Below are 13,696 nucleotides of genomic sequence, written 5' to 3'. Positions count from 1 at the left end.
CAAAGGTCCATGTGTTCTACATCGACTATGGAAATGTGAGTACCTTGATAGCTGTATCCCTCACTACGTGAGTACCTTTATAGCTCTATCCCTCTCTACGTGAGTACCTTTATACCTGTATCCCTCTCTACGTGAGTACCTTTATACCTGTATCCCTCTCTGAGTACCTTTATAGCTCTATCCCTCTCTACGTGAGTACCTTGATAGCTCTATCCCTCTCTACATGAGTACCTTGATAGCTCTATCCCTCTCTACGTGAGTACCTTGATAGCTCTATCCCTCTCTACATGAGTACCTTGATAGCTCTATCCCTCTCTATGTGAGTACCTTTATAGCTGTATCCCTCTCTACATGAGTACCTTTATAGCTCTATCCCTCTCTATGTGAGTACCTTTATAGCTGTATCCCTCTCTATGTGAGTACCTTTATAGCTCTATCCCTCTATACGTGAGTACCTTTATAGCTGTATCCCTCTCTACGTGAGTACCTTTATAGCTCTATCCCTCTCTACGTGAGTATCTTTATAGCTGTATCCCTCTCTACATGAGTACCTTTATAGCTGTATCCCTCTCTATGTGAGTATCTTTATAGCTGTATCCCTCTCTACATGAGTACCTTTATAGCTCTATCCCTCTCTATGTGAGTACCTTTATAGCTGTATCCCTCTCTACGTGAGTACCTTTATAGCTGTATCCCTCTCTATGTGAGTACCTTTATAGCTGTATCCCTCTCTATGTGAGTACCTTTATAGCTCTATCCCTCTCTACGCGAGTACCTTAATAGCTGTATCCCTCTCTACGCGAGTACCTTTAGACCTGTGTCCCTCTCTGTGAGTACCTTTATAGCTGTATCCCTCTCTACATGAGTACCTTTATACCTGTATCCCTCTCTACGTGAGTACCTTTTTGTGTGTGTGTGTCCCTGTTCGTGTGTGTGTCCCTGTTCATGTGTGTGTCCCTGTTCATGTGTGTGTGACTGTGTCCCTGTTCATGTGTGTGTGACTGTGTCCCTGTTCATGTGTGTGTCCCTGTTCATGTGTGTGTGACTGTGTCCCTGTTCATGTGTGTGTGACTGTGTCCCTGTTCATGTGTGTGTCCCTGTTCATGTGTGTGTGACTGTGTCCCTGTTCATGTGTGTGTGACTGTGTCCCTGTTCATGTGTGTGTGACTGTGTCCCTGTTCATGTGTGTGTCCCTGTTCATGTGTGTGGGTCCCTGTTCGTCTGTGTGTCCCTGTTCATGTGTGTGTGACTGTGTCCCTGTTCGTCTGTGTGGGTCCCTGTTCGTCTGTGTGGGTCCCTGTTCGTCTGTGTGGGTCCCTGTTCGTCTGTGTGGGTCCCTGTTCGTCTGTGTGGGTCCCTGTCCGTCTGTGTGGGTCCCTGTTCGTCTGTGTGGGTCCCTGTTCGTCTGTGTGGGTCCCTGTTCGTCTGTGTGGGTCCCTGTTCGTCTGTGTGGGTCCCTGTTCGTCTGTGTGGGTCCCTGTTCGTGTCTGTGTGGGTCCCTGTTCGTCTGTGTGTCCCTGTTCATGTGTGTGTGACTGTGTCCCTGTTCATGTGTGTGTCCCTGTTCATGTGTGTGTGACTGTGTCCCTGTTCATGTGTGTGTGACTGTGTCCCTGTTCATGTGTGTGTGACTGTGTCCCTGTTCATGTGTGTGTCCCTGTTCATGTGTGTGGGTCCCTGTTCGTCTGTGTGGGTCCCTGTTCGTCTGTGTGTCCCTGTTCATGTGTGTGTGACTGTGTCCCTGTTCGTCTGTGTGGGTCCCTGTTCGTCTGTGTGGGTCCCTGTTCGTCTGTGTGGGTCCCTGTTCGTCTGTGTGGGTCCCTGTTCGTCTGTGTGGGTCCCTGTTCGTCTGTGTGGGTCCCTGTTCGTCTGTGTGGGTCCCTGTTCGTCTGTGTGGGTCCCTGTTCGTCTGTGTGGGTCCCTGTTCGTGTCTGTGTGGGTCCCTGTTCGTGTCTGTGTGGGTCCCTGTTCGTCTGTGTGGGTCCCTGTTCGTCTGTGTGGGTCCCTGTTCGTCTGTGTGGGTCCCTGTTCGTCTGTGTGGGTCCCTGTTCGTCTGTGTGGGTCCCTGTTCGTCTGTGTGGGTCCCTGTTCGTCTGTGTGGGTCCCTGTTCGTCTGTGTGGGTCCCTGTTCGTCTGTGTGGGTCCCTGTTCGTCTGTGTGGGTCCCTGTTCGTCTGTGTGGGTCCCTGTTCGTCTGTGTGGGTCCCTGTTCGTGTGTGCGTGTGTGGGTCCCTGTTCGTGTGTGCGTGTGTTTGTCCCTGTTCGTGCGTGTGTGTGTGTTTGTCCCTGTTCGTGTGTGTGGGTCCCTGTTCGTGTGTGGGTCCCTGTTCGTGTGTGTGTCCCTGTTCATGTGTGTGTCCCTGTTCGTGTGTGTGTGTCCCTGTTCGTGTGTGTGTGTCCCTGTTCATGTGTGTGTGTCCCTGTTCATGTGTGTGTGTCCCTGTTCGTGTGTGTGTGTGTTTGTCCCTGTTCGTGCGTGTGTGTGTGTTTGTCCCTGTTCGTGTGTGTGGGTCCCTGTTCGTGTGTGTGGGTCCCTGTTCGTGTGTGGGTCCCTGTTCGTGTGTGGGTCCCTGTTCGTGTGTGGGTCCCTGTTCGTGTGTGGGTCCCTGTTCGTGTGTGGGTCCCTGTTCGTGTGTGGGTCCCTGTTCGTGTGTGGGTCCCTGTTCGTGTGTGGGTCCCTGTTCGTGTGTGGGTCCCTGTTCGTGTGTGGGTCCCTGTTCGTGTGTGTGTGTGTGTGTCCCTGTTCGTGTGTGTGTGTGTGTCCCTGTTCGTGTGTGTGTGTGTGTGTGTCCCTGTTCGTGTGTGCGTGTGTTTGTCCCTGTTCGTGCGTGTGTGTGTGTTTGTCCCTGTTCGTGTGTGTGGGTCCCTGTTCGTGTGTGGGTCCCTGTTCGTGTGTGTGTCCCTGTTCATGTGTGTGTCCCTGTTCGTGTGTGTGTGTCCCTGTTCATGTGTGTGTGTCCCTGTTCATGTGTGTGTGTCCCTGTTCGTGTGTGTGTGTGTGTCCCTGTTCGTGTGTGTGTGTGTGTGTGTCCCTGTTCGTGTGTGCGTGTGTTTGTCCCTGTTCGTGCGTGTGTGTGTGTTTGTCCCTGTTCGTGTGTGTGGGTCCCTGTTCGTGTGTGGGTCCCTGTTCGTGTGTGTGTCCCTGTTCATGTGTGTGTCCCTGTTCGTGTGTGTGTGTCCCTGTTCATGTGTGTGTGTCCCTGTTCATGTGTGTGTGTCCCTGTTCGTGTGTGTGTGTGTTTGTCCCTGTTCGTGCGTGTGTGTGTGTTTGTCCCTGTTCGTGTGTGTGGGTCCCTGTTCGTGTGTGGGTCCCTGTTCGTGTGTGTGTCCCTGTTCGTGTGTGCGTGTGTTTGTCCCTGTTCGTGCGTGTGTGTGTGTTTGTCCCTGTTCGTGTGTGTGGGTCCCTGTTCGTGTGTGGGTCCCTGTTCGTGTGTGGGTCCCTGTTCGTGTGTGGGTCCCTGTTCGTGTGTGGGTCCCTGTTCGTGTGTGGGTCCCCGTGTGTGGGTCCCTGTTCGTGTGTGGGTCCCTGTTCGTGTGTGGGTCCCTGTTCGTGTGTGGGTCCCTGTTCGTGTGTGGGTCCCTGTTCGTGTGTGGGTCCCTGTTCGTGTGTGGGTCCCTGTTCGTGTGTGGGTCCCTGTTCGTGTGTGGGTCCCTGTTCGTGTGTGGGTCCCTGTTCGTGTGTGGGTCCCTGTTCGTGTGTGGGTCCCTGTTCGTGTGTGGGTCCCTGTTCGTGGGTGTGTGTGTGTTCGTGTGTGTGTGTGTTCGTGTGTGTGTGTGTGTGTGTCCCTGTTCGTGTGTGTGTGTGTGTGTGTCCCTGTTCGTGTGTGTGTGTGTGTCCCTGTTCGTGTGTGTGTGTGTGTGTCCCTGTTCGTGTGTGTGTGTGTGTGTCCCTGTTTGTGTGTGTGTGTGTGTCCCTGTTCGTGTGTGTGTGTGTGTGTCCCCGTTTGTGTTTGTGTGTGTGTCCCTGTTTGTGTGTGTGTGTGTGTCCCTGTTCGTGTGTGTGTGTGTGTCCCTGTTCGTGTGTGTGTGTCCCTGTTCGTGTGTGTGTGTCCCTGTACGTGTGTGTGTCCCTGTTCGTGTGTGTGTGTCCCTGTTTGTGTGTGTGTGTCCCTGTTTGTGTGTGTGTGTCCCTGTTTGTGTGTGTGTGTCCCTGTTTGTGTGTGTGTGTGTGTCCCTGTTCGTGTGTGTGTGTGTGTCCCTGTTCGTGTGTGTGTGTGTCCCTGTTCGTGTGTGTGTCCCTGTTCGTGTGTGTGTGTCCCTGTTCGTGTGTGTGTGTCCCTGTTCGTGTGTGTGTGTCCCTGTTCGTGTGTGTGTGTCCCTGTACGTGTGTGTGTGTCCCTGTACGTGTGTGTGTGTGTGTGTGTCCCTGTACGTGTGTGTGTGTGTGTCCCTGTACGTGCGTGTGTGTGTGTTTGTCCCTGTTCGTGTGTGTGGGTCCCTGTTCATGTGTGTGTCCCTGTTCGTGTGTGTGTGTCCCTGTTCATGTGTGTGTGTCCCTGTTCATGTGTGTGTGTCCCTGTTCGTGTGTGTGTGTGTTTGTCCCTGTTCGTGCGTGTGTGTGTGTTTGTCCCTGTTCGTGTGTGTGGGTCCCTGTTCGTGTGTGGGTCCCTGTTCGTGTCCCTGTTCGTGTGTGCGTGTGTTTGTCCCTGTTCGTGCGTGTGTGTGTGTTTGTCCCTGTTCGTGTGTGTGGGTCCCTGTTCGTGTGTGGGTCCCTGTTCGTGTGTGGGTCCCTGTTCGTGTGTGGGTCCCTGTTCGTGTGTGGGTCCCTGTTCGTGTGTGGGTCCCTGTTCGTGTGTGGGTCCCTGTTCGTGTGTGGGTCCCTGTTCGTGTGTGGGTCCCTGTTCGTGTGTGGGTCCCTGTTCGTGTGTGGGTCCCTGTTCGTGTGTGGGTCCCTGTTCGTGTGTGGGTCCCTGTTCGTGTGTGGGTCCCTGTTCGTGTGTGGGTCCCTGTTCGTGTGTGGGTCCCTGTTCGTGTGTGGGTCCCTGTTCGTGTGTGGGTCCCTGTTCGTGTGTGGGTCCCTGTTCGTGTGTGGGTCCCTGTTCGTGTGTGGGTCCCTGTTCGTGTGTGGGTCCCTGTTCGTGGGTGTGTGTGTGTCCCTGTTCGTGTGTGTGTGTGTTCGTGTGTGTGTGTGTGTGTGTCCCTGTTCGTGTGTGTGTGTGTGTGTGTCCCTGTTCGTGTGTGTGTGTGTGTGTCCCTGTTCGTGTGTGTGTGTGTGTGTCCCTGTTCGTGTGTGTGTGTGTGTGTCCCTGTTCGTGTGTGTGTGTGTGTGTCCCCGTTTGTGTTTGTGTGTGTGTCCCTGTTTGTGTGTGTCCCTGTTCGTGTGTGTGTGTGTGTCCCTGTTCGTGTGTGTGTGTCCCTGTTCGTGTGTGTGTGTCCCTGTACGTGTGTGTGTCCCTGTTCGTGTGTGTGTGTCCCTGTTTGTGTGTGTGTGTCCCTGTTTGTGTGTGTGTGTCCCTGTTTGTGTGTGTGTGTCCCTGTTTGTGTGTGTGTGTCCCTGTTTGTGTGTGTGTGTGTGTCCCTGTTCGTGTGTGTGTGTGTGTCCCTGTTCGTGTGTGTGTGTGTCCCTGTTCGTGTGTGTGTCCCTGTTCGTGTGTGTGTGTCCCTGTTCGTGTGTGTGTGTCCCTGTTCGTGTGTGTGTGTCCCTGTTCGTGTGTGTGTGTCCCTGTACGTGTGTGTGTGTGTGTGTGTCCCTGTACGTGTGTGTGTGTGTGTCCCTGTACGTGTGTGTGTGTGTGTCCCTGTACGTGTGTGTGTGTGTGTCCCTGTACGTGTGTGTGTGTGTGTCCCTGTACGTGTGTGTGTGTGTGTCCCTGTTTGTGTGTGTGTGTGTGTCCCTGTTTGTGTGTGTGTGTGTGTCCCTGTTCGTTTGTGTGTGTGTGTGTGTGTGTCCCTGTTCGTTTGTGTGTGTGTGTGTGTCCCTGTTCGTGTGTGTGTGTGTGTGTCCCTGTTCGTGTGTGTGTGACTGTACATGTGCAGTGTGTGTGTGTGTGTGTGTCCCTGTACATGTGTGTGTGACTGTGTGTGTCCCTGTACATGTGCAGTGTGTGTGTGTGTGTGTCCCTGTTCATGTGTGTGTGTGTCCCTGTTCATGTGTGTGTGTGTCCCTGTTCGTGTGTGTGTCAAATCAAATCAAATCAAATTTATTTATATAGCCCTTCGTACATCAGCTGAATCTCAAAGTGCTGTACAGAAACCCAGCCTAAAACCCCAAACAGCAAACAATGCAGGTGTAAAAGCACGGTGGCTAGGAAAAACTCCCTAGAAAGGCCAAAACCTAGGAAGAAACCTAGAGAGGAACCGGGCTATGTGGGGTGGCCAGTCCTCTTCTGGCTGTGCCGGGTAGAGATTATAACAGAACATGACCAAGATGTTCAAATGTTCATAAATGACCAGCATGGTCAAATAATAATAAGGCAGAACAGTTGAAACTGGAGCAGCAGCACAGTCAGGTGGACTGGGGACAGCAAGGAGCCATCATGTCAGGTAGTCCTGGGGCACGGTCCTAGGGCTCAGGTCCTCCGAGAGAGAGAAAGAAAGAGAGAATTAGAGAGAGCATATGTGGGGTGGCCAGTCCTCTTCTGGCTGTGCCGGGTGGAGATTATAACAGAACGTGGCCAAGATGTTCAAATGTTCATAAATGACCAGCATGGTTGAATAATAGTAAGGCAGAACAGTTGAAACTGGAGCAGGAGCATGGCCAGGTGGACTGGGGACAGCAAGGAGTCCTCATGTCAGGTAGTCCTGGGACATGGTCCTAGGGCCCAGGCCAGTTGAAACTGGAGCAGCAGCATGGCCAGGTGGACTGGGGACAGCAAGGAGTCATCATGTCAGGTAGTCCTGGGGCATGGTCCTAGGGCTCAGGTCCTCCGAGAGAGAGAAAGAAAGAGAGAAGGAGAGAATTAGAGAACGCACACTTAGATTTACACAGGACACCGAATAGGACAGGAGAAGTACTCCAGATAAACAAACTGACCCTAGCCCCCCGACACATAAACTACTGCAGCATAAATACTGGAGGCTGAGACAGGAGGGGTCAGGAGACACTGTGGCCCCATCCGAGGACACCCCGGACAGGGCCAAACAGGAAGGATATAACCCCACCCACTTTGCCAAAGCACAGCCCCCACACCACTAGAGGGAAATCTTCAACCACCAACTTACCATCCTGAGACAAGGCCGAGTATAGCCCACAAAGATCTCCGACACGGTACAACCCAAGGGGGGAAACCCAGACAGGCCGACCACAACAGTGAATCAACCCACCCAGGTGACGCACCCCCCCAGGGACGGCACGAGAGAGCCCCAGCAAGCCAGTGACTCAGCCCCGTAACAGGGTTAGAGGCAGAGAATCCCAGTGGAAAAAGGGGAACCGGCCAGGCAGAGACAGCAAGGGCGGTTCGTTGCTCCAGAGCCTTTCCGTTCACCTTCCCACTCCTGGGCCAGACTACACTCAATCATATGACCCACTGAAGAGATGAGTCTTCAGTAAAGACTTAAAGGTTGAGACCGAGTTTGCGTCTCTGACATGGGTAGGCAGACCGTTCCATAAAAATGGAGCTCTATAGGAGAAAGCCCTGCCTCCAGCTGTTTGCTTAGAAATTCTAGGGACAATTAGGAGGCCTGCGTCTTGTGACCGTAGCGTACGTGTAGGTATGTACGGCAGGACCAAATCAGAGAGGTAGGTAGGAGCAAGCCCATGTAATGCTTTGTAGGTTAGCAGTAAAACCTTGAAATCAGCCCTTGCTTTGACAGGAAGCCAGTGTAGAGAGGCTAGCACTGGAGTAATATGATCAAATTTTTGGGTTCTAGTCAGGATTCTAGCAGCCGTATTTAGCACTAACTGAAGTTTATTTAGTGCTTTATCCGGGTAGCCGGAAAATAGAGCATTGCAGTAGTCTAACCTAGAAGTGACAAAAGCATGGATAAATTTTTCTGCATCATTTTTGGACAGAAAGTTTCTGATTTTTGCAATGTTACGTAGATGGAAAAAAGCTGTCCTCGAAATGGTCTTTATGTTCTTCAAAAGAGAGATCAGGGTCCAGAGTAACGCCGAGGTCCTTCACAGTTTTATTTGAGACGACTGTACAACCATTAAGATTAATTGTCAGATTCAACAGAAGATCTCTTTGTTTCTTGGGACCTAGAACAAGCATCTCTGTTTTGTCCGAGTGTAATAGTAGAAAGTTTGCAGCCATCCACTTCCTTATGTCTGAAACACATGCTTCTAGCGAGGGCAATTTTGGGGCTTCACCATGTTTCATTGAAATGTACAGCTGTGTGTCATCCGCATAGCAGTGAAAGTTTACATTATGTTTTCGAATAACATCCCCAAGAGGTAAAATATATAGTGAAAACAATAGTGGTCCTAAAACAGAACCTTGAGGAACACCGAAATGTACAGTTGATTTGTCAGAGGACAAACCATTCACAGAGACAAACTGATATCTTTCCGACAGATAAGACCTAAACCAGGCCAGAACATGTCCGTGTAGACCAATTTGGGTTTCCAATCTCTCCAAAAGAATGTGGTGATCGATGGTATCAAAACAGCACTAAGGTCTAGGAGCACGAGGACAGATGCAGAGCCTCGGTCTGATGCCATCAAAATGTCATTTACCACCTTCACAAGTGCCGTCTCAGTGCTATGATGGGGTCTAAAACCAGACTGAAGCATTTCGTATACATTGTTTCTCTTCAGGAAGGCAGTGAGTTGCTGCGCAACAGTCTTCTCTAAAATCTTTGAGAGGAATGGAAGATTCGATATAGGCCGATAGTTTTGCTTTCTAATAATCATAATCTTTTCCTCAAAGAAGTTCATGAATTTATCACTGCTAAAGTGCAAGTCATCCTCTCTTGGGGAATGCTGCTTTTTAGTTAGCTTTGCCACAGTATCAAAAAGGAATTTCGGATTGTTCTTATTTTCCTCAATTAAGTTAGAAAAATAGGACGATCGAGCAGCAGTAAGGGCTCTTCGGTACTGCACGGTACCATCCTTCCAAGCTAGTCGGAAGAGTTCCAGTTTGGTGTGGCGCCATTTCCGCTCCAATTTTCTGGAAGCTTGCTTCAGAGCTCGGGTATTTTCTGTGTACCAGGGAGCTAGTTTCTTATGAGACATTTTTTTTGTTTTTAGGGGTGCAACTGCATCTAGGGTATTGCGCAAGGTTAAATTGAGATCCTCAGTTAGGTGGTTAACGGATTTTTGTCCTCTGGCGTCCTTGGGTAGGCAGAGGGAGTCTAGAAGGGCATCAAGGAATCTTTGTGTTGTCTGTGAATTTATAGCACGACTTTTGATGTTCCTTGGTTGGGGTCTGAGCAGATTATTTGTTGCAATTGCAAACGTAATAAAATGGTGGTCTGATAGTCCAGGATTATGAGGAAAAACATTAAGATCCACAACATTTATTCCATGGGACAAAACTAGGTCCAGCGTATGACTGTGAGAGTGAGTGGGTCCAGAGACATGTTGGACAAAACCCACTGAGTCGATGATGGCTCCAAAAGCCTTTTGGAGTGGGTCTGTGGACTTTTCCATGTGAATATTAAAGTCACCAAAGATTAGAATATTATCTGCAATGACTACAAGGTCTGATAGGAATTCAGGGAACTCAGTGAGAAACGCTGTATATGGCCCAGGAGGCCTGTAAACAGTAACTATAAAAAGTGATTGAGTAGGCTGCATAGATTTCATGACTAGAAGCTCAAAAGACGAAAACGTCATTTTTTTTTGTAAATTGAAATTTGCTATCGTAAATGTTAGCAACACCTCCGCCTTTGCGGGATGCACGGGGATATGGTCACTAGTGTAGCCAGGAGGTGAGGCCTCATTTAACACAGTAAATTCATCAGGCTTAAGCCATGTTTCAGTCAGGCCAATCACATCAAGATTATGATCAGTGATTAGTTCATTGACTATAATTGCCTTTGAAGTAAGGGATCTAACATTAAGTAGCCCTATTTTGAGATGTGAGGTATCATGATCTCTTTCAGTAATGACAGGAATGGAGGTGGTCTTTATCCTAGTGAGATTGCTAAGGCGAACACCGCCATGTTTAGTTTTGCCCAACCCAGGTCGAGGCACAGACACGGTCTCAATGGTGATAGCTGAGCTGACTACACTAACTATGCTAGTGGCAGACTCCACTATGCTGGCAGGCTGGCTAATAGCCTGCTGCCTGGCCTGCACCCTATTTCATTGTGGAGCTAGAGGAGTTAGAGCCCTGTCTATGTTGGCAGATAAGATGAGAGCACCCCTCCAGCTAGGATGGAGTCCGTCTCTCCTCAGCAGGTCAGGCTTGGTCCTGTTTGTGGGCGAGTCCCAGAAAGAGGGCCAATTATCTACAAATTCTATCTTTTGGGAGGGGCAGAAAACAGTTTTCAACCAGCGATTGAGTTGTGAGACTCTGCTGTAGAGCTCATCACTCCCCCTAACTGGGAGGGGGCCAGAGACAATTACTCGATGCCGACACATCTTTCTAGCTGATATGCACGCAGAAGCTATGTTGCGCTTGGTGATCTCTGACTGTTTCATCCTAACATCGTTGGTGCCGACGTGGATAACAATATCTCTATACTCTCTACACTCGCCAGTTTTAGCTTTAGCCAGCACCATCTTCAGATTAGCCTTAACGTCGGTAGCCCTGCCCCCGGGTAAACAGTGTATGATCGCTGGATGATTCGCTTTAAGTCTAATACTGCGGGTAATGGAGTCGCCAATGACTAGAGTTTTCAATTTGTCAGAGCTAATGGTGGGAAGCTTCGGCGTCTCAGACCCCGTAACTGGAGGAGTAGAGACCAGAGAAGACTCGGCTCTGACACCGACCCGCTGCTTAATGGGGAGAACCGGTTGAAAGTTTCCCTGTGTGTGTGTCCCTGTCTGTGTGTGTGTGTGTGTCCCTGTTCGTGTGTGTGTGTGTCCCTGTTCGTGTGTGTGGGTCCCTGTACGTGTGTGTGTGTGTCCCTGTACGTGTGTGTGTGTGTCCCTGTTTGTGTGTGTGTGTGTGTCCCTGTTTGTGTGTGTGTGTGTGTCCCTGTTTGTGTGTGTGTGTGTGTCCCTGTTTGTGTGTGTGTGTGTGTCCCTGTTCGTGTGTGTGTGTGTGTGTCCATGTTCGTGTGTGTGTGTGTGTCCCTGTACATGTGTGTGTGACTGTGTGTGTCCCTGTACATGTGCAGTGTGTGTGTGTGTGTGTGTGTGTGTGTGTGTCCCTATTCATGTGTGTGTGTGTGTCCCTCTTCGTGTGTGTGTGTGTGTGTGTGTGTGTGTCCCTGTTCGTGTGTGTGTGTGTGTCCCTGTTTGTGTGTGTGTCCCTGTTTGTGTGTGTGTGTGTGTCCCTGTTTGTGTGTGTGTGTGTGTCCCTGTTTGTGTGTGTGTGTGTGTCCCTGTTTGTGTGTGTGTGTGTGTCCCTGTTCGTGTGTGTGTGTGTGTGTGTCCCTGTTCGTGTGTGTGTGTGTGTGTCCCTGTTCGTGTGTGTGTCCCTGTTCGTGTGTGTGTGTGTGTCCCTGTTCATGTGTGTGTGTGTGTCCCTGTACATGTGTGTGTGACTGTGTGTGTCCCTGTACATGTGCAGTGTGTGTGTGTGTGTGTGTCCCTGTTCATGTGCAGTGTGTGTGTGTGTCCCTGTTCGTGTGCAGTGTGTGTGTTTGTCCCTGTTCGTGTGCAGTGTGTGTGTTTGTCCCTGTTCGTGTGCAGTGTGTGTGTTTGTCCCTGTTCGTGTGCAGTGTGTGTGTTTGTCCCTGTTCATGTGTGTGTGTGTGTCCCTGTGACTGTGTGTGTCCCTGTGTGTGTCCCTGTACATGTGCAGTGTGTGTGTGTCCCTGTACATGTGCAGTGTGTGTGTGTCCCTGTTCGTGTGCAGTGTGTGTGTTTGTCCCTGTTCGTGTGCAGTGTGTGTGTTTGTCCCTGTTTGTGTGTGTGTGTTTGTCCCTGTTTGTGTGTGTGTGTGTGTCTCTCTGTTCGTGTGTGTGTCCCTGTTCGTGTGTGTGTGTGGGTCCCTGTTCGTGTGTGGGTCCCTGTTCGTGTGTGTGTCCCTGTTCGTGTGTGTGTCCCTGTTCGTGTCTGTGTGTCCCTGTTCGTGTGTGTGTGTGGGTCCCTGTTCGTGTGTGGGTCCCTGTTCGTGTGTGGGTCCCTGTTCGTGTGTGTGTGTGTCCCTGTTCGTGTGTGTGTGTGTCCCTGTTCGTGTGTGTGTGTGTCCCTGTTCGTGTGTGTGTGGGTCCCTGTTCGTGTGTGGGTCCCTGTTCGTGTGTGGGTCCCTGTTCGTGTGTGTGTGGGTCCCTGTTCGTGTGTGTGTGGGTCCCTGTTCGTGTGTGTGTGGGTCCCTGTTCGTGTGTGTGTGGGTCCCTGTTCGTGTGTGTGTGTGTGTCCCTGTTCGTGTGTGTGTGTCCCTGTTTGTGTGTGTGTGTGTCCCTGTTCGTGTGTGTGTGTGTCCCTGTTCGTGTGTGTATGTGTCCCTGTTCGTGTGTGCGTGTGTGTCCCTGTTCGTGTGTGTGTGTGTGTGTGTCCCTGTTCGTGTGTGTGTGTGTCCCTGTTCGTGTGTGTGTGTGTCCCTGTTCGTGTGTGTATGTGTCCCTGTTCGTGTGTGTGTGTGTCTGTTCATGTGTATGTGTCCGTCTGTTCATGTGTGTGTGTCTATTCGTGTGTGTGTGTCTGTTCATGTGTATGTGTCCGTCTGTTCATGTGTGTGTGTCTATTCGTGTGTGTGTGTGGGTCCACATGCATTTGGAGCTGACTTCAGCTCGACAACGAAAAGTGTAGTGGTAAGTAGCCATCATGAAAGAACTTTCTCTTGTCTTTTGAAGGATGGTCCTATGTCTCTCCTCTGGCTCAGATGATGCTCTATCAGGTTAGCATCGAGCACCAGCCTAGTTAATGGCCAACTGTGGCGAACTCTGTGGCTGAATGCGATTCACAGGAATCACTTTCCCAGAATCAAAATCACTAGCCGTACAGCGCCATCAAGCAGGACATCAATCATGTCCTATGTAGTTGAGGCTTTGTTGTTTCTGTCTTCAGAGCACCATATTCCCAGTAATATAATCCCTATCTGAGCTGTTAGTCTGGGAAATGGCTCTGCAGGCCTTTTCTCTCTTTCTATATTCTCTGGATGACGAAAGCAGTGTGTGTGTGTGTGTGTGTGTGTGTGTATGTATGTATGTATGTATGTATGTGTGTGTGTGTGTGTGTGTGTGTGTGTGTGTGTGTGTGTGTGTGTGTGTGTGTGTGTGTGTGTGTGTGTGTGTGTGTGTGTGTGTGTGTGTGTGTGTGTGTGTGTGTGTGTGTGTGTGTACGCATCTCTGCACATCTGTGTCATACCACCGCCACAAAGTGGCCCATCCAGCCGACCCCCCCCCATGGGAGATTACCCATGGTGCAGTGCGGTGCATTTATGTGCGTCGGGCCGGTGACCTCATTGCGGGCGCCCAGAGCTGAGTATAGCAGACGTGATGTGTCCTGGCATGTTGCTGAAAGTGTGATTCTCTCTGAGCTGGCTGGGAGCCCCCACAACAACTGGGAAGCTGCTGCTGTGGAGGGCTCTCTCACTTTCTCCCTCTCTTTCTATCTCTCTTCATCTGTTTTTAATATCTCTGGCTCTCCTCTCTCTTGTCTGTCCCTCTAGCCTCTCTATCGCTTTCTCTACCTCTCTCTCACTTTCTCTACCTCTATCGCTTTCTCTACCTCTATCGCTTTCTCTACCTCTATCGCT

The 13,696-nt window shown here is 50.7% G+C and overlaps 1 protein-coding gene across 1 annotated transcript in view; it reads left to right on the top strand.

Annotated features, from left to right (window-relative positions):
* The window catches only part of LOC124016973 (staphylococcal nuclease domain-containing protein 1-like), a 137,800-nt gene that overhangs the window by 59,553 nt on the left and 64,551 nt on the right, over positions 1-13,696 (top strand). The window contains exon 5 of the mRNA XM_046332304.1: positions 1-35. This exon is cut by the window's left edge and continues 35 nt beyond it. Within this exon, the coding sequence (XP_046188260.1) occupies positions 1-35 (35 nt within the window). The remainder of the gene's footprint in view (positions 36-13,696) is intronic.

This window comes from Oncorhynchus gorbuscha, unplaced genomic scaffold (genome assembly GCF_021184085.1).
Source record: "Oncorhynchus gorbuscha isolate QuinsamMale2020 ecotype Even-year unplaced genomic scaffold, OgorEven_v1.0 Un_scaffold_134:::fragment_1, whole genome shotgun sequence".
Classification (NCBI taxonomy): Eukaryota; Metazoa; Chordata; class Actinopteri; order Salmoniformes; family Salmonidae; genus Oncorhynchus; species Oncorhynchus gorbuscha.
Note: the sequence above shows the minus strand (reverse complement) of the source record. Positions and strands in the feature narration are given on the sequence as shown.